The 18,176-nt window shown below is 36.8% G+C and overlaps 1 protein-coding gene across 2 annotated transcripts; it reads right to left on the bottom strand.

Moving 5' to 3' along the window:
- Window positions 1–183: 183 nt before the first annotated feature.
- Window positions 184–17,565, bottom strand: LOC127811608 (uncharacterized). 2 transcript variants are annotated; one of them, XM_052351619.1, is made up of 12 exons: window positions 17,276–17,563; window positions 15,561–15,725; window positions 15,346–15,464; window positions 14,471–14,545; window positions 4,148–4,241; window positions 3,980–4,039; window positions 3,650–3,715; window positions 3,463–3,561; window positions 1,573–1,617; window positions 788–890; window positions 536–621; window positions 184–440 (listed from the first exon to the last, which is right to left on the bottom strand). In XM_052351619.1, the coding sequence occupies exons 1-11, from the start codon at window positions 17,399–17,401 to the stop codon at window positions 536–538; spliced, it is 1,038 nt and encodes a 345-aa protein (XP_052207579.1). In that variant the 5' UTR covers window positions 17,402–17,563; the 3' UTR covers window positions 184–440. The 2 variants fall into 2 exon arrangements, with proteins under 2 accessions (XP_052207579.1, XP_052207580.1); XM_052351620.1 differs by lacking the exon at window positions 788–890 and having other exon boundaries at window positions 17,276–17,565.
- Window positions 17,566–18,176: the final 611 nt, after the last annotated feature.

The following is an 18,176-nucleotide window of genomic DNA, read 5'->3' as shown; positions in this document are numbered from 1 at the left end:
ATTGTACTGTATGGTGCTTCACTGTTGATACTTCTCCCTTCACAAAAACATGAGTCTCATACAGCATATTTATGAAAGAAATTTGACAAAAAAGAGAGGGGGGGGGGGGGGGGGGGGGTGGAAATGACAGTTCAGTTCCAACGACTGAATACATACTGGGACGGTAGGGTGGGCAGGCCAGGAGAACAAGAAAGTGAAGTCTATATAACTCAACAAACATTATTAACAACTGGCTTCGTAATTGAAAACAACTAAATCTGCCCTTTCAGACCCCACAGTTTGGGGATTACAGTTGTAGTGATTACATCAGTGCAAAGCCATGAAATTCCCTCTAGCCAGTTTGAAAAGCCTCCAACACAAACTTATTTCACTTCTCTTCTTCCTTTCCTGAAAAGGGGCGATTGGGGATTTTGCTTGTTTTTTTGCTTCGCCCATTTTTCCTGGGAAAGGAGGAAGTCATTTAGGAGATTGTTTATTGCAGCATAAATTATAGGATTGTGGTACAAAGTAGAAAACATTAACTATGTGAAGGTACCTATTCCTCAAGGCTTGTGATCCGATATACTCTTTCAATTTCCTTCATGATAAGTTCCTTTTCCTCTTCAAATTGATCATCGTCACCTGAAGTATACAATTGAATCAACAAAGACAGCTCAACGCGAAGTACAGCAGACATAATTTGGCATAAAAACAATGGCTAAAAGCAGAAATTAAATCAAACCGATCTTGTACCTAAACAACCAAACCAAAGTGCTCTTCAGAAGTATAAGACAAAGTGTGTACTAACCTTTTCCCGGAGAGAGATCCCGAAGCAAGGCAAGCAGTTTTTCATGATTTTTAGCGAGGATAACTTTTATATCTTGAGGTTTGTTAGGGTTGGCCACAAAAACCTATAGTTCAAGAACTAAAGCAAATTAAAAGTGTGATAAGAGAGACATCCTGAAGCAAGGTTTTCATGATTTTTAGCGAGGATAACTTTTATTTCTCAAGGTTTGTTAGGGTTGGTAAAGAAACATATAGCTCAAGAACCAAAGCAAATTAAGAAAGAATGATAAGACAGCATGGTGCTCTTTTAAATAATATTTAATGCAGTAAATTTGATTTCTTAAATCAAGAAGCCAATAGAAAGGACTTTTGAAACTAACAAAGCGGCATATCCAATAGAAGAGAACCTGACCATCCACACCAAATTGAACACAAGGATTCCTTATAAGCACATCACACTAAATGCAACACACAAGTTTTAGGAACTTGTTCCCTTGATTTTTTAGATTCTGATGTAAATTTTTTTGAAGTGCAACAAAAGAAAGAGAGAGAAATGAAGTTTTTAAAAATGTATCTAGTTGTTCCTTTTTTCACTATGAGAGCTCCATAGGAACTTTCCCTTTTTTTCTTTTATTCTGACGGTCAAGTTTTAGGAAAGTGCAGAGGAGAGAGAGGGAGAGGCCACTTCTGGTTCTTCTTATTCCTTTTCTCAATTTTTAAATTTTTGAAGTTCTTGAGGAGAGGGTGTCCATAAGAGGCATATTCTGATAAGATGAAGCACAAAGATCAGAAGGAAAAGTTCAGCACCTTAAATATGTGGAAAGCAGAGATTTGAATGTTTTTGCTTGAATCCTGGACAGCATGGAAAACAAAAGCAGATAAGTGAGAGTGGAGAAGGTGCACATATAAGAATGCATTCATGAATATCTTCATGATTGCTGCACAAAATTGATCTTTTGTACCTGGGAAACAATAAGCACATCCAGAGTTTAAAATCATAAGAAAACATTAAAAAATAATGAAACTAGCCTAGGATCAATTTTGGCAGAATCTAACTGGAAAGGATAATTGGCATGGTTCTAAGGTTAAAAATCACAATCACTATCAGGATTGAACAGACAGAATATTAAATGAGTGGTCCATGGACAAAAATAGCAGAGTATTGATCATGTTGCACCATGTAAAGGTTAGCTACACCAAAGGGCCAGTTTGGAATCAATACCAAAGGAACCATAATTATAATTCCATAGTTTTAATGATTCCAATAGAATTAGAATACTAATATTTTTGTTTGGAACATAACACTAAAAATTAGAATTGAATTCCATTTCTTATGTTTGGAACCAAGATGGAAATAGAATTAAATAAGTAGCTTGACCACATTACCATCAACAACCCAATCAAAGCAAAAAGTTAATACACAACATTTAACAATTGATTTCAATTTTGAAAGTCTAAAATCTGAGTTACATACTCTTGTATTGTAAATAAAAAAAATAATTAAAATATTAAGTACCAAAATTAAGATTACGAAGTCATCATATATAATTATGACATTTTATTATTAAACATGTTATAAGTAAAATAAGATGTTAAATGAAATATTATAAATACAATTTCAACAAGTATCTTTTCACAACTTCTAACTAAGATAAGAAAATTAACATTAAGAAAGAGAAGGAGAAGATATGAAAATAGTATAAATCTTGTAAATAAAATGGGAAAGGGTATTTGTGGAAATAAAATAAATAAGTGGGGCTTAAAAATTCCAATTCTTTATTTAACAATTCCTCCAACTTTGGTTGGAATTCTAATTCCAAACACAAAATTCATTAGAACCCTAGAATTGGAATTCCAATTCCGAAGTTTTTGAGGTTTTCCATATTGGTTGTAAAATTTTTTTTTTTGTCAACATTGTATTATTAGGATAAGCATCAACAGAGATGGCAATGCATTCTATTCTTCTATCCCACCCCCTTTTTTCACATGGTAGTTCAGGCACCCATTGATTGACAATCTGGCAGATTAGGCTACAAACGAAGACTTCCCAGGAAAAAAGACAAAATACTCTGCAAATATTGCATGGACAAAATTAACTAAAGAGCCACTGTTCATCACTGCTAAAAAAAAACCATGCTACACTAACTCCATCTTATGGTAAAAGGTTTAAAATTCGTATCATATTCTTATAATGTGAGTTACAAATAAAGATACATTCATTGATCGACAATTGTAACGTTTCCCTTGAGGGAAAATATTCAAGCAGGTAGGTTGACTGAGTTAGGTGAGTACGGAGAAGCTTCGACAGATTATAACTATAGGATAAATCTATCATATGCCAATTTCACGAAATTGGTTACTTCACAGCTATGTGCTATGAAGTGGTTATGTTGCAAAATGCACAGATAACATTGATAAGGAGGGGAACATTGAAGAAGCCACAAGGAGATTAGCAAAAAGCAGAAAAGACGCAAAAGAGAACCAGAATTACTTAATGTAAAGGAACAAATAACTGATGCACATATACTTAGACGATTATCATGGAAAACCCATGCAAATGGAATACATAGAACTATGGCAGTGACTGAGGGGGACTTGTTCTGTGATAAACAAATAACTCCGAACAACAGGGCAGACTTATTCATCATGGAAACAAAAAAAGATAAAAAATTTGGATGAAAATGAAAATTTCAATACCTTCAGTAATGTCATCATGACTTTCAAGTATCGGACTTCAACAATGTAGCGCCTCATTATTTGAGAATTTGGTGACTCCAAAAGGAATTCCGATAAAAGCTAAAAATCATTAACATCCTACAGTTAAACAAATATTATATAAAACAGGAAGGAAGTGAACACCAATAAAATCAGAGCAAAGACTGACCTTCAAAGATTGTCTTCTTGTCACATAGTTAGAGGAGGTCAAGAGTTTTTCATAGTGCTCGAAGAACTGAAAATAAGAACCAGAAATTTGACAAGACAACAAAAAATGAACACAAAATACACTGAGGCAATTGTGAAGGAACCATGTAAGATGCATGCGTGCACAATCAGAAATCTGCAAACCTTTCAGTCATCTAAAATAAATAAAAGAAACTATATGTTAAGAACTGAATGGAGCAGGTGCACTGAACACATTTAGAAATCCCAATCAACACCTGAGGGTGCTCAGATTTGTGCGGGAGCCTATTATAAGAAAGCTGAAGAAGCAAACCTCATCATAATGTGTAGTCAAGAATTCAGAGACTGCAGTTTCATGTTTGGTGAGAAGATCCTGCGAACATGCCCTCAAGGATGTGTCAGCAAGCAATATGCAGATTGGCATCAAATTTTAGAACCAAAAATAAACAATTAATAAAAATTGTTAACTCGCAAATCTGACCTTAAAAGTAGAAAATGCATCAGAGGCAACATCAAAGTTAGGCAACTCCACATATTTGAAAAATAACTCAAAGCTTGGAGACTCCAATATATATCTGAAAACCACTAGAGAAATTAAATGCAAAAAAAGTAAACTTACGTACAATAAACTTAACATGTCCTAGAAGGAGCTTAAGCAGTTGGAAAATCACTTAACATGAAGTTGAGAGTTTAGAGAGAAAGAAATTCAAGGGTTTTTGGAGGAAATAAATGCCCTATTGATTATCTAAAGGAAACAATTGTTTCCCTCTTTTTCTGGTTAAAAGAAGATCCTTTTGTGCTTCCTCTTTTATGTTCAGATGAGTTGATGATGCAGACAGATACCTAGCAAGTTCTTTATTATTTTTTTCCCCTTCTTTTTCCATGGTACACAATTCTCCCTCTTTTTGGATTCATTAACGTTAGATTTTACTTAAATCCAAACGAAAAAAAAGAAGAAAACAGTTAAAAAAGAAAGTTGATCCTTATTTTCTGTGTGTGAATTTTTCAATTAAACAAAGAAATTGAAAGAAACAAGAGAGCTTTTGAGGGAAATAAAATTATATTTATTGTTCAGAAAGTAACATTGTTTGCACCCTTTTCACTTGGTTTAGGGTGGACTCTCCTTTTGTAGATCATCCCTAATGCAATTTATTTAAGATCTTAATAGCTCTTATCTTTGCATGGCATGAGTTTCTAATTTTCTCTCTCTTTGTTCACTCTCTTAAAGGTTTTTTTTTTTTTTGGATGGAGGGGGGTGTTGTATACATTTTTGTTTATCAAACCAAAAGGGAAAAAAATTGTATCCAATCTATATCAGCAGGGCTCTACGCACAACAGCTGAATGACTCTATGAGCTCTTCCTCTAGGAATTGAGCACATCTCATCTTGTTCTAAGAATGAACTTGTCTCCATGAATTAGCCAAATCGTATGTAGATTGTTCCTTACCTTTGGACCAAGTTTTGGCCACTCACGGAACCCCTCAGCCTATTGGAATAAATCCTCCACCCAAGTATCGCGCAGTCACCATAAGGATGCTCATGGCATCCCACAGTTTGACCACAAGGATTCTCCACCCAAAGACCTTATCACCTTAATATCCACCACATGCTCCCAATTTGTTGGTTTTCATGCCTCATCCCCATCAAAGGATGTCTCCAAACCACAAGCCTTGATCCCACTGGTTCAGATCAGCTACATGAATTCTAGCCAGCACCTCACCTCCCATGTTTGAGGCTTGGGTATCATAAAATCTGCTTTTGCATCTCAGTGTCAGATCCTTGAATTCTAGCCCCCAAATTGGCAATAATTTGGGGGGGGGGGGGGGAATTAGGGGGAAATGTAGGGAGAGAAAGCAGAACAGAGAATGATCCAGAGAAGAGAGAGAATTTGGAAGTGGGAAATCAGAAATATCTCAAATGTATTAATTGATGCCCTTGAATTTGCTGGATCAGTTGTTATATACTGATCCTAGCCACCAAGAATGGCGCCAAAAGTCTTCCAAAATTCAAATGGGTACAACTGCCCAAGCCATTATCTAAGTACAATCAATCACAGCCATAACTACCAATACAATGTATAACCCCCCATAACAGTAGGTACATGACAATTCCCCCCCCCCCCCCCCCCCCCCCTCCCCCCCCTTAAGAATTTCTTGTCCCCAAGAAATAAAATGACCTCCTATAGGAGTAGATTTCCAGCCTTCCAATTTTCAGCCTCGTCTATTTCTTCTCTTCCACAGCTTGCATGGGGGAAGCTTGAAAATTCTCTGTAAATTCCTCTGAGAATTCAGTTTGGTACTGCCAAGAATGGGAAGTGTCAAATTGGAAAGATGCAGATCTGATGAATCATACTTTGAGGCTTATGTAAATAAGAGATCTCTTGGGAGATTGAAATTGTTATAGACTGGATTTTGGGAGAGGTTGAGCCACAAGTCAAAAAGTCACCTATTTGACCCAAGGCAAAACAGTCATTTTGACAAAAAAATGAAAATTGAAACTACCAAAATGGTGGAATATTATGGATAAACTTGGAGAGGCATTTGAGGATCCCAACTCCCAATTGCGGGGGAAGACATACCAGGAGGGGCTCATGATCTGCAACCCCAAGATGAATACAAGATGAAGTTAAGCGGGGTCATGTGAAGGACCATAGATAGACAGAGACGTTAGCATCTTTGGGTTTTTTTGAGACAAGAATCAAACCTTACTTTTGCCTTGTATGTGACTAGGCTTAGGTCGCTTTGAATGGCAATTGTGGATGTATTTAAGGTCCAATATACGTACTACCTGGGGTATGTGGATGTCCCCCATTCTAATTAGAAGAAAATATTATCTAAATCTTGGGTTTTGAGACAACAATCAAACCTTACTTGTATGTGACTAGTTTGGGTTACTGTGAATGGCAAGTGCGGTGTATTTGAGGCACAATATATGCATGGTTTGGGGTATGTGGATGTCAGCTATTGTAATTTGGAAGACAATATACATTATGTAATTCTTGAAGACAATTAAATGCATGGTTGCACGATGAACAATTAAATAAACTTACTTTGGATGATTTCTTAGGACATTGTGTGGTGACCATTTGTAATACCCCATATTTTCGTAAGGTTGCCACGTATTTTAAGTGAGTTTAAAATACCAAAAAAATAGGTTTGAGAGGGCAGTAAGTCGCCGAATCGACTACAGGGAGTGCCCTGGAGCTTAGATACCTAAAGACAAAGGTATATTTTTGGCGAGCGTCTCGAGGCGAGACTTATGGCGCTGAAAGAAATAAAATAAGAGACAATTTTTCGGTTAAGCTAAGTTATAGCCTGAAAAGACCGAATAATGGTAAGGGCTTCCCGAAAATCGTACATATCAAGTAATTTTGAGATTTTAAGTATCTCGATAAATTTGATGTTTGAGGGTGTAATTGTAATTAGAGAATTATCCAAATTAAATAAGGATGAAATTAGGAGCTTTTGTGGTAAAAATATTAAAGTTTGAGAACTTGAAATAAGGGCCAAAATATTATTTGGGAGAAGTTTGGGGTTTTAGCTTGGATTTCAAAAGTTGAATTCATTCTAACTTTGGATTTCAAAAGCCATTCAATGATAGGTTTGATTCTTTGAAGTCCATGGCTAAGATTGTGACAAGTGGCATAATGTGATTGGTTGGAGAAATATATAAATAGGAACTATGGGTTGTTCTCAAATCATTCCAAGCAAGTTTGAGAGTTGAGGCACTCTAAGAGGAGGAGCTTGCTCTAGAGAGAGAGTAGGAAGTTAAGTAAGAAGGCGGGAAGGAATCGAAGGAGAAGTTGGGGAGAACGAGCTTCGTCAGAGTTACGAGTCTTCGCCAGAATTTGCTGAAATCAGTCAGAAAAAAAAGCGAGGTAAGTCTGATTTTTTTTCGATAATCCCGTAGAGGGGGAAGAGAGGGTCGCGTAGGTTCAAACGGGGGTCGAATCAGAGTTAAAATGAGGAAGTTATGGCCAAAATACGAAAGAGAGGCGAAGCTGTCCGAAACTGCTGGGCAGCGCGTGAGTTACATGCGCCGAAAATGGCTGCGCGTGAAGGCGCGTGAGCCACTTTTCGGGGGCGCGTGAGGGCACGTGAGAGGTCCATTTTCCTTCAAATTTTTCAGTTATGCCCCTATTTTAATACCCTTCAACCCTATGTAAAAATATTTGAGGTTAGGTTTACCAAAACATGTGTTTTCTGCAGAAACCTAGGCCGTTTGCTGTGAAATTATACCGTCAAAGAGATAAACCAACAAGATGAGACTCCTATACTCCAAATCCTATTTTTTATTCTCTTATGAGAGACTTCTATTGCATGAGACGTGTTTCGTGAAGTTTTTATACGTAAACTCTTGTTATTCTCTTACGTGAAATCATGCTGCATATATGAAATGTATTTTTCTGAAAATTATATGCTATTGGCTTTTTAACTGTTGCATTTATAAAATTCGTGTGGCCATACTGTTGTACCTATTTGTTGTTGACCGAGGGCAAAAGTCGGATATCCCCCGAGAGGTGTTATGCGTGCACCATTGAGAAAGCTCTCGTGGGGAAGACCGTGAGTCTAAGGAACAACGGATGTGGTGCTTGCATGAGTTCTATGAGGTCGGGCCGAAGTGACATGGTTAGGGACCTCCCGAGAGACGTTATGCGTGCGCCATTGAGAAAGCTCTCGTTGGAGGAGGCTAACGTGTTCACGAGACACTTCGGAGTAGCTCTCGTTGTCTTCTCATACATTTTATACCTGATCATGCATCGATATAAACTGTTTTTTTGAAGTTTTTCACTAGAATATTCATCTTCTAATTGGACTATGTCCCTGGAATATTCAAACATTCCAGGTTCGACAAGCGGCTCTAACGTTCGCCAAAAATATACCTTCCGCATTCGAGATTCTAACGCCTGTCTTAGCTATTCGATTATTGGATTTGTTAAGCTGAGAAGGTGAAAATTAGTGTTTTTTGGGATATTGTGTGATGTATGACAACTATTGTGATATGAAAAATTTTTATATTCCTGAAATCTTAAGTTATAACACACTCGAGAAATTTGGGGTGTTACACCATTGATGGGAGAAGAACTTGGGTGACAAAAGTTGGCAGAGTGAATTTGAGGCAGATGGGAATCTTAGTTGGTGAAGGATTTGCAAGGTACTTGGGATTGGCATAGGTGAGGGATCTCTATAGGCAGCGCCTAGATCATACCATAATTTCAGGCAGTCCTAAAGCCCAATCTTTAGACAAGTTTCAGTGAGAACGCCTCACCAGCATTTTTAAGCTTTGATTAGATAGGAAAAGGATAACAAGAAGCAAAATCTGCAAGAACACCTGCCGCTTTTTTTTTTTATCTGAAACTACAAAATACCAATTATCTGAATTTTATTAATCTGAAATCTTGCAAAAGTACAGCCACAAAAGACATTTCTATACTCCTAATTTTATACTTCCAATATATCCATATTTTGAAATCATAAAAGAATTTATTGATATTGACATAAGTGTCAACAATCAGTGTCGATCAATCAATCAATCAATCAAAGCCAGATTCTGTCAATCAATCAGAGCAAGATCATAGCCAGATTCTATCAATCAATTAGAGCAAGAGATTGGGATTGACATCCTTTCCTTTTTTCTAGAATAGGAATGTATATATTGCTGTATCTTTCTATCTTTGAGTTGTATCCTAAGTTGTATAGTTTCCAAAATAGATTTAGAAACTTTCTTGTTTAGTTTTTTAGGAGTTTCCTAACTTAGCAGGAAGATTGTTTATATATTAGCATGTATCCCATTGATTTGAATAAGATTGAAGAATTATTTTCTCCATACTTTAACATGGTATCAGAGCCTAGACAATAGTTGCCGCTTCTTTGGTACTATTGTGGTAATTTTTTCCGCCTTTGTTCTGTTCTCTTTTTATGCCTTCAATCTTCATTATCAAACACTATGTCCAACTCTCAAAATACCCAAATCGATGGAGCTAATTTCAGCAACACCAGCACAACGGAGATTCTGTTTGCTGGAAACAATGGTGGAGGCTCCAGAGGAGACTTACCAAGTCTTCAAGTGGCTTACCGATTAAATGGTAAGAACTACTTGAAATGGTCTCAATTAATTCATACGTTCCTAAAAGGGAAAGGGAAACTAAGCCATCTAGAAGGGACTGATCCTAAAGATAGAGATCCGATGTTTGCAGCATGGGACGAAGAGGATTCTCTAGTGATGTCATGACTATGGAATTCCATGACCCCTAAAATTAGTGACACGGTGATGTTTTTAACAATAACCAAAGAAAATTGGGGGGAGATCAAGCTTACCTACTCCAAGGTTCGAGATGTGGCTCAAATCTACGAAATCAGGACAAAAGTGGCAGCCACAAAACAAGGCACCAGATCTGTCACAGAGTATGCAAATTTACTACAAACTTTGTGGCAAGAATTGGACCATTACCAGTGCTTAAAGATGAAATGTAGCGAAGATGCAGCCTTACACAAGAAGTTTGCGGAGAAAGAGCGGACATATGATCTCCTAGCTAGCCTAAACATGGAGTTCGATGCGGTAAGGGTGCAAATCCTCCTTGGTAAGGAGGATTTGCCTTCTTTAAATGAAGTTATCTCTATTGTTCATGCAAAGAAGGAAGAAAGGGTGTCATGTTGGAGACTACCTCAGTGGAGGCATCAGCCTTGGTTTCTTTGAAAACTCATGGTCAAAGTAAGGGAAGAGAGGAAAAGAAAGCCACAGATAGAGATACTCTATGGTGTACCTACTGTAAGAAACTAAGGCACACCATAGAGAAGTGTTGGAAGCTCCATGGAAAGCCTTCCAAAGGTGGATCACTAAAGAATCAAGGGCAATTGTATATGGCCAGCAGCCATCAACAACTGGATTAGAAGGGATACGAACAAGGAGACACCTTAGAACTTAACCGGGCAGAAATTGAAAGGTTAAAGAACTTCTTAGAATCTCTCGAAAAAGGGATTGCAAAAGGGCGTGCCTGCTCTCTTGCTCTCATAGGTATCTCTTCTGATTCTTTTGCTCTATATGCTTCAGAAAAAAAATCATTCTACCTCTTGGATCTTAGACTCTAGAGCTATGGATCATATGACCCATTTCTCTCATCACTTTGTTACCTATAGCCCTTGTCCTAGTTCCAAAAAATCACCCTAGTAGATGGTTCTTTAACCACAGTTGCAGGCCAAGGATATGTTCTTAATAAACATCTCTCTCTCAAAAATGTGCTCTATGTTCCTAAGTTATTCACTAACCTAATCTCCATTCAAAAACTCATATTGAATACTAATTGCAGTGTCATTTTTTATTCAACTCACTATGAGATACAGGAGCAGGGCACGAGGAAGAGGATTGGGCTTGCTAAGGCTAGGGCTGGGCTATTTTACCTTGAGGGACCAAGTGAACAAGGGAAGATTCCTCTTGTTTCATGCTTGGCTCAGTCCAACAAGGATCTAATGTGGTTGCACCATTACAAATTTGGTCATCCTTCTTTTCTTACTCTTAAAATGATGTTTCCAGAATTGTCCAAGGGTCTAAATGTTAACAGTTTCCACTATGCTGTGTGTGAGTTTGCCAAACATAAAAGAGTTTCTTTTGTTTCATCTAATAAAAGGACTAGTTCTCTGTTTACCTTAATTCACAATGATATTTGGGGTCCCTCATCAGTTCCTAATATTTCTAGGGCAAGGTGGTTTGTTATTTTTGTTGATAATTGCACTAGAGTAACATGGCTATATCTTTTGAAAACTAAAATTGAAGTTAGTAGTATTTTTCCTACATTCTACAATATGATTAAAAAATAGTTTGGGATAGGTTTTAAAAAGGTTAGATCAGACAATGCCAAGGATTTCTTCAACCAATCCCTATCTGTTTTTTTCCAACAGAAGGGTATTATCCATGAATCATCTTACCCTTGCACTCCTCAACAAAATGGAGTGGCCGAGAGGAAAATTTGGCATCTATTTACTATTATTTGAGTGCTCTTATTCCACCATAACGTTCTCAAACATTATGGGGGAGAAGCAGCCCTAACAGCTACCTTTCTTATCAATAGGCTTCCCTCTCAAATCCTTAGATCTTACAGCCCGATTCAGTTGTTAACCAAATCATTTCTTTATTGTCATGTGTTTAGTCCAGGGTTGAAACCCAAAGTGTTCGAGTGTATCTCATTTGTCCATATTCCGACTGTTAGTAGGGGTAAGTTGGATCCTCGAGCTTTAAAGTGCATATTTCTTGGATACTCATCTACTCAAAAGGGCTATTGGTGTTATTATCCTCCTACCAAGAAGTACTATGTGTCAGTCGATGTCACCTTTGTAGAAGGAGATTCTTATTTTAGTAAGTCTCAGTCTTCGGATCAAAGTCAGTCTCCTATTCCTATTGGTCATGATCTACCTTTTTTTCTCTCCCAGCCATTGGTCCAAAGGATTCACTAGGCATGACATTGAAGGAGCCTGTTCCAAGTACTCCTCGGCCACTACAGGTATACTCGGGGAAAAAACAGCCGACCTCTACGCCTATGCAAGTCACAACACCTACCTCAAACCCTACTTCAGTAGCTGACAACACCAACAATACCGTCAACCCACCTTACACATCATCAGGTAACCCCATTGCTGAGTCTTTCATACCTGATGATGATAACTCTACTACAACTATTAACCCTACACTCTACTGCAACTGTTAACCAGCACCCTCCAACAATGACCTTGATTGGCCTATTACCCTTAGGAAAGGTACTAGAGCCTGCACTCAACACCCCTTACATTTGTTCCTATCCAATTCCAAATTGTCATCCCCTCATAAAGCTTTTCTTACCAACCTTCATACCATCCCTATTCCAAAAAACTTTTTTGAAGCAATAGGGAACAAGCATTGGAGAGATGCCATGGAAGCTGAAATGGCAGCCCTAGAGAAAAATCAAACATGGGAACTTGTTCCATTGCCCAAAGTGAAACATTCAGTGGGTTGCCGGTGGGTATACACAGTTAAGTATAAGTCTGATGGATCTTTAGATCGCTACAAGGCATGGCTAGTAGCTAAAGGGTATACTTAAGTGTATGGAGTGGATTATTTAGAAACTTTTGCCCCTGTTGCTAAGTTGAATATAGTCCGAGTTCTTCTATCCTTAGCTGCTAACCTAGGCTGGCAATTGCAACAATATGATGTCAAGAATGCATTTCTGCATGGGGATCTTGAAGAAGAGGTTTACATGGATCTACCGTCTGGTTATGACTCTCCAAAACAAGACAAAGTGGTGTGTAAGCTTAATAAAGCCTTATATGGCTTAAAACAGTCACCGTGGGCATGGTTTGGCAGGTTCACAAGGGTAATGCTTGGCCAAGGCTATAGGCAAAGTCAAGAAGATTATACTTTCTTTGTTCACCACTCGGCCACAAGGGGAGTAACCATACTTATTGTTTATGTTGATGATATCGTTGTTACGGGCAATGATGAGGAAGGCATGCATGGACTAAGGGAATGCTTAATCAGTGAGTTTGAAATCAAAGATTTGGGACGGTTGAAATATTTTTTGGGTATAGAAGTGGCACATTCAACAAAAGGTATTTTCATTTCCCAACATAAATATATCATAGACCTTCTAACTGAAACAAGAATGCTATGGTGCAAGGCATTAGATACTCCCATTGAGCCCAATCATAAGTTGGGAGAAGTTCTAGACGATGGTGTGGTTGGCAAAGGATCCTATCAAAGGCTGGTTGGAAAGCTCATTTATCTAGCTCATACTCGGCCAGATATAGCTTATGCAGTGGGTATAGTTAGTCAGTTCATGCACAACCCTAGAGAGACTCACTTGAAGGCAGTCTATCGGATACTTCACTATTTAAAGAGAACCCCTAGGAAAGGTCTTTTGTTTAAAAGGGGCGGAACTATGACCTTTGAGGCTTACACGAATGTTGATTATGTAGGATCTATTATGGATAGAAGATCTACCTCGGGTTACTACACTTTTCTAGGAGGCAATCTTGTAACATGGAGGAGTAAGAAACAAAATGTGGTGACTTAGTCAAGTGCAGAAGCTGAGTTATGGTCTATGGCCTTAGGAGTGTGTGAATTGTTGCGGCTAAAAATCTTGTTGGATGATCTAAAGGTCCAATGGCAGGGTCCTATGAAGCTTTACTGTGATAATAAGTTAGCAATAAGTATTGCTCACAATCCAATTCAACATGACAGAACCAAGCATGTTGAAGTGGACAGACATTTCATTAAGGAAAAATTGGATAAATGGTTGATTTGTACTCCATATGTCTCCTCAAATGATCAATTGGTGGATGTGCTAACAAAGGGATTACAGTCAGCAGTGTTTCAAAGGTTTGAATGCAAGATTGGAATGAATGATATCCACTCACAATCTTGAGGGGGAGTGTCAACAATCAGTGTCAATCAATCAATCAATCAAAGCCAGATTTTGTCAATCAATCAAAGCAAGATCAAAGCCAGATTCTGTCAATCAATCAGAGCAAAAGATTGGGATTGACATCCTTTCCTTTTTCTAGAATAGGAATGTATATATTGCTGTATCTTTCTATTTTTGAGTTGTATCCTAAGTTGTATAGTTTCCAAAATAGATTTAGAAACTTTCTTATTTAGTTTTTTAGGAGTTTCCTAACTTAGCAGGAAGATTGTTTATGTATTAGCATGTATCCCATTGATTTGAATAAGATTGAAGAATTATTTTCTCCATCCTTTAACAATAAGCAATAGCAAAAAAAGAAAATAGGATCTTCAAAAGTTAAAGAAAGGAATAAGTAAAAAAGTGTGAGTGTCTTACTTTGCAAGAGTAGGTAATTTGATGCATTCCCTTAACATATTTCCACAATTCAAGGCAATTTCTTTGTTATCATAGCTGCTTGAAAAACATAAAAATAAGTAGTGCACATATCATGCCTTTAATCAAAGCAAAAATATACTAAATAGAAACTAGCCAATTAAGAAGTCAACCATAATAACACCCTTTTTATGATTACAATGATGAACAAATCATATAAGAATCCCTGCATAAAATTGTCTACGTATTGGGCATTATTGCCCATGGTATACTAATACTAACAAAATGATAAGAATACAAAACCGCAATGTTATCAAGATTATATGTGACCATGAATTAAGAATATCAGATGACAAGCACACAACTGCTGATATAGTAGATCATGGGTCAAGCAAAAGGTATATTAAGATATTTGTATGTCAAAAGTAATGCCCATCAGATTTTTTTACAATTATTAACTAAGAAGCAATAACTGTCATATAACTTGGGGGGGGAAGAATCACAAGGTAACACTAGACACCAAACATTACAGCTGTTTTTTTGCTGTGGCAAACATTGCAGCATTTACTTCTTAATATTTTGTTCATGTTTGATGGATTAAAACGCCAGCAAAGGTTTTACTAATAGGATTTAATGTCTCATCAATTTAACTGTCAAGATTATATGAGTTGTCTTTTCTGATTTCTTGTATTTTGAAGTAACATGAAATTCAAGATCAGAAACTATATTAGCAATTTCTTGCCTTTCCTTGCGGAAGTGAAGATGGCAGAAAGGAATCACTTACTACTCTAAATACAGCTGAACAAACCTCTGCATGAGAATCAAAAAAGAAACACAAGGGTAAAACAAAGAAATACATAAAAACAACAGAATCTTACCAAACAACAAGATAGTCTAGTAACTCTAAATGTTTCTCCAAGTATTGTGCACAGCAAAAAACAGAGTCAACCTTTTGCTTCAACAATATGGACCAGCAATGAACTAAATCTTTTCTTGCCTGTGCAAATATTTTGCAATCACTTAGTAAGTAAGCTAATAGATGACACAGTGTTAGCTAATAGATGACACAGTATTATGGATCATTGTAACTTACTTCCCATCCCAGAGTGTGTAACTTGTGAATGAAAAGAGCAAGAACATCTTCGTTACAGATTTCAAGCGTCAGATGTGAAATGTGATCAACATTTGGTTCTACCTCCCCATCTCCACAAAGCATAAATCTCATCGCCACAAAGTTTTTCTCAACTTCTTCCAACGCCTGCAAATTTAAAATCAGAAGAGTTGAACAAAGATTCTCAGTGGCCATTGATAGTAACCTGCCCAAATTTATGACAGGCAGCATACATTTTTAACCCAGTGTTTGAATTACTTGGGTGCATACACTCATATAAACCATCAATTTGAAGATCTCATTGCAATTTTTTGGCAAAGTATTGAGCTGCAAGTTTTTTCTTTTTTTCTTCCTCTACTTTTGGCCAATACAGAGCTACTGGAACTAGAAATAAGTTATCAGAAACATGCACTATTTAGGACCCCACAAACCCACTCATAAAGATTGTGTAATAAGGTTATCAGCTCAATTTCTTGTAGAACAAACTACCATTATGATTAAAGTTCAAAACTTTTTACTAGCAAAAATGCAGAAGATTCAGTTATAGTCAGGTCTCTCCAAGTTAAATGTTGCCACAGTTTCTTAGACAAACTTAAACTTCATCATTTTAAGCAATATCCATATTTAAGTTACCATCAATAATGCAGTATCCAACAATTTTTTAGGAAGATTCCATAAAGATTCAAGAGTAAGAAATTTGGTAATTCACTTGCTTTTATTTAAATAAGTAGCATGAAATTGAACATAAATAATCTCTGTTATTCTAGCGAGGAGAGAGTCAGCCCAAGTTAAAGACACAAACACAACTTGAGATGCTGAGCTTAGGAAGGGCATAACCAAGGACAAAGGCTCTGAATAGGGACAAGTGAAGAAAAAAGATTTGCGTAACCACGCCAACCAAATTGAACTAAGGCTAGTTGGTTTGAGGTGCTGGGTATAACAAAATGCAATAAACAATAACCTCCAACAATTAATACTGCCAAATGTCATAATAGTACAAGCCCCTAATTTAAAACAAAATTTGCGTTGTAAAAATTCTCTCTTACATATATGCCCAACACATTACATTCCTTTTTCTCTAAACCTAAAACAAGAGGTTATATTCATTCTCCACCACTGAAGCTCCATTCTTAAGCATCACCAAAAAGTTCGCACAAAACTCCATTTGTCACATCCACATGGAAGAATGTCCCTGTTAACCAAGGAATAAGCAATAAGTCCTTTTCTTTTTTTTCTTCTTTTTTAAATTCCATTTTCCGATCCTGTGAATAAGCCAATTGATAACTGGAAATCTGGAACACGCTCAGCATTTCCCTTGAGAATAAGAACAGGATAATAGTTGCAGTTCGGATTGTAAGTTCTGGTTAAAAATTTCTAATTGAAACCCCAAAAATGCTGTAAATGAAATCAACTCCAGCAGGTTACCACCAATTGAAAAGAAACCCATAAAGACTCGAGAAAATAGTGACTAAAAATCTTCAATTGATACCCATAAACTTGCTGCAAGGGACACAATTCAGGACCAATTGGCGAGAACAACGACGAGCCGCAAGTACTAACAGTGACAAAAAAAAAAAAACTACAATTAACAGCAGAATTCGGCTGTGATGAAATAAAATTCAGTCGATCACCACCAATTAGCGAGAAATGAATAAAGAGCCAAGATTGTGAATGTAGTAAGAACTCGGTTTCCGAACCTTCTTGAGGGATTGAACCTCGGCCACGGTTTTGGTGTCGAGGGCGAGGAGGCTGTCCTTGATCGCTTTCACGAGCTCCTGTGGGGTTTTCGGCCTCGACGAGGGCTTGAAGAATGAGAATGACATGATTGTTCGATCGATCGATCAATCAACTCAATTCTCTCTCTCTCTCTCACTCTGTGAGATCCTTGCAAAAGAGAAGGCCCGACAAGGAGCTTGGATTTGGCCGAGAAGCTCTTTCGGTTGGAACCGTCTGAAATCGCTTGATCATATCATGCAATGATGATTTGTAAGCTTCTGTTTGGTTCCCTAAATTCTTTATTATTTCTCTCTTTTTTTTTTTTTTTTTTTTTGTTCTTGTTGCTGCACACAAACAATCTGAATCTATTATTTATTATTTCCCTAAATTCTTAAATATTTTTTTTTAGTTCCCTAAATATGAATTTTTTTAATTATTAAATAATAAAATATCATATATATGTAAATAACAATTTCATTTACTCTCTGTCGTCATACTAAGGATTTAAATCAATAATTTTTAATAATTAAGATATAAAATTTTAATTTTTATATATTAAAAATTAAATATTATATTTTTAAATTATTAAAAAATAATTATGTATTGAGCCCTTTTTATATTATATATAAATTGTCTCGTAACTATCATAAAATTTTCCTTTCGAGATTTTAGAAATAGCACGCACTTATCTAAAATTTTACATCATCCCCACTGGCCACGACTTCAAATTTTTAAAAGGGAAATTACAATTACAATTATTATAGTCTATAGCCTTCCTTCGTGGGGAGGCCAACTTCGTGTGACATTTGACATCAAAATTGACAGAAGTCACACAAGAAATGATAATAATATTGATTCATGTATAAATTTGACTACTATTAT

Source organism: Diospyros lotus, chromosome 10 (genome assembly GCF_014633365.1).
Source record: "Diospyros lotus cultivar Yz01 chromosome 10, ASM1463336v1, whole genome shotgun sequence".
NCBI lineage: Eukaryota > Viridiplantae > Streptophyta > Magnoliopsida > Ericales > Ebenaceae > Diospyros > Diospyros lotus.
Note: the sequence above shows the minus strand (reverse complement) of the source record. Positions and strands in the feature narration are given on the sequence as shown.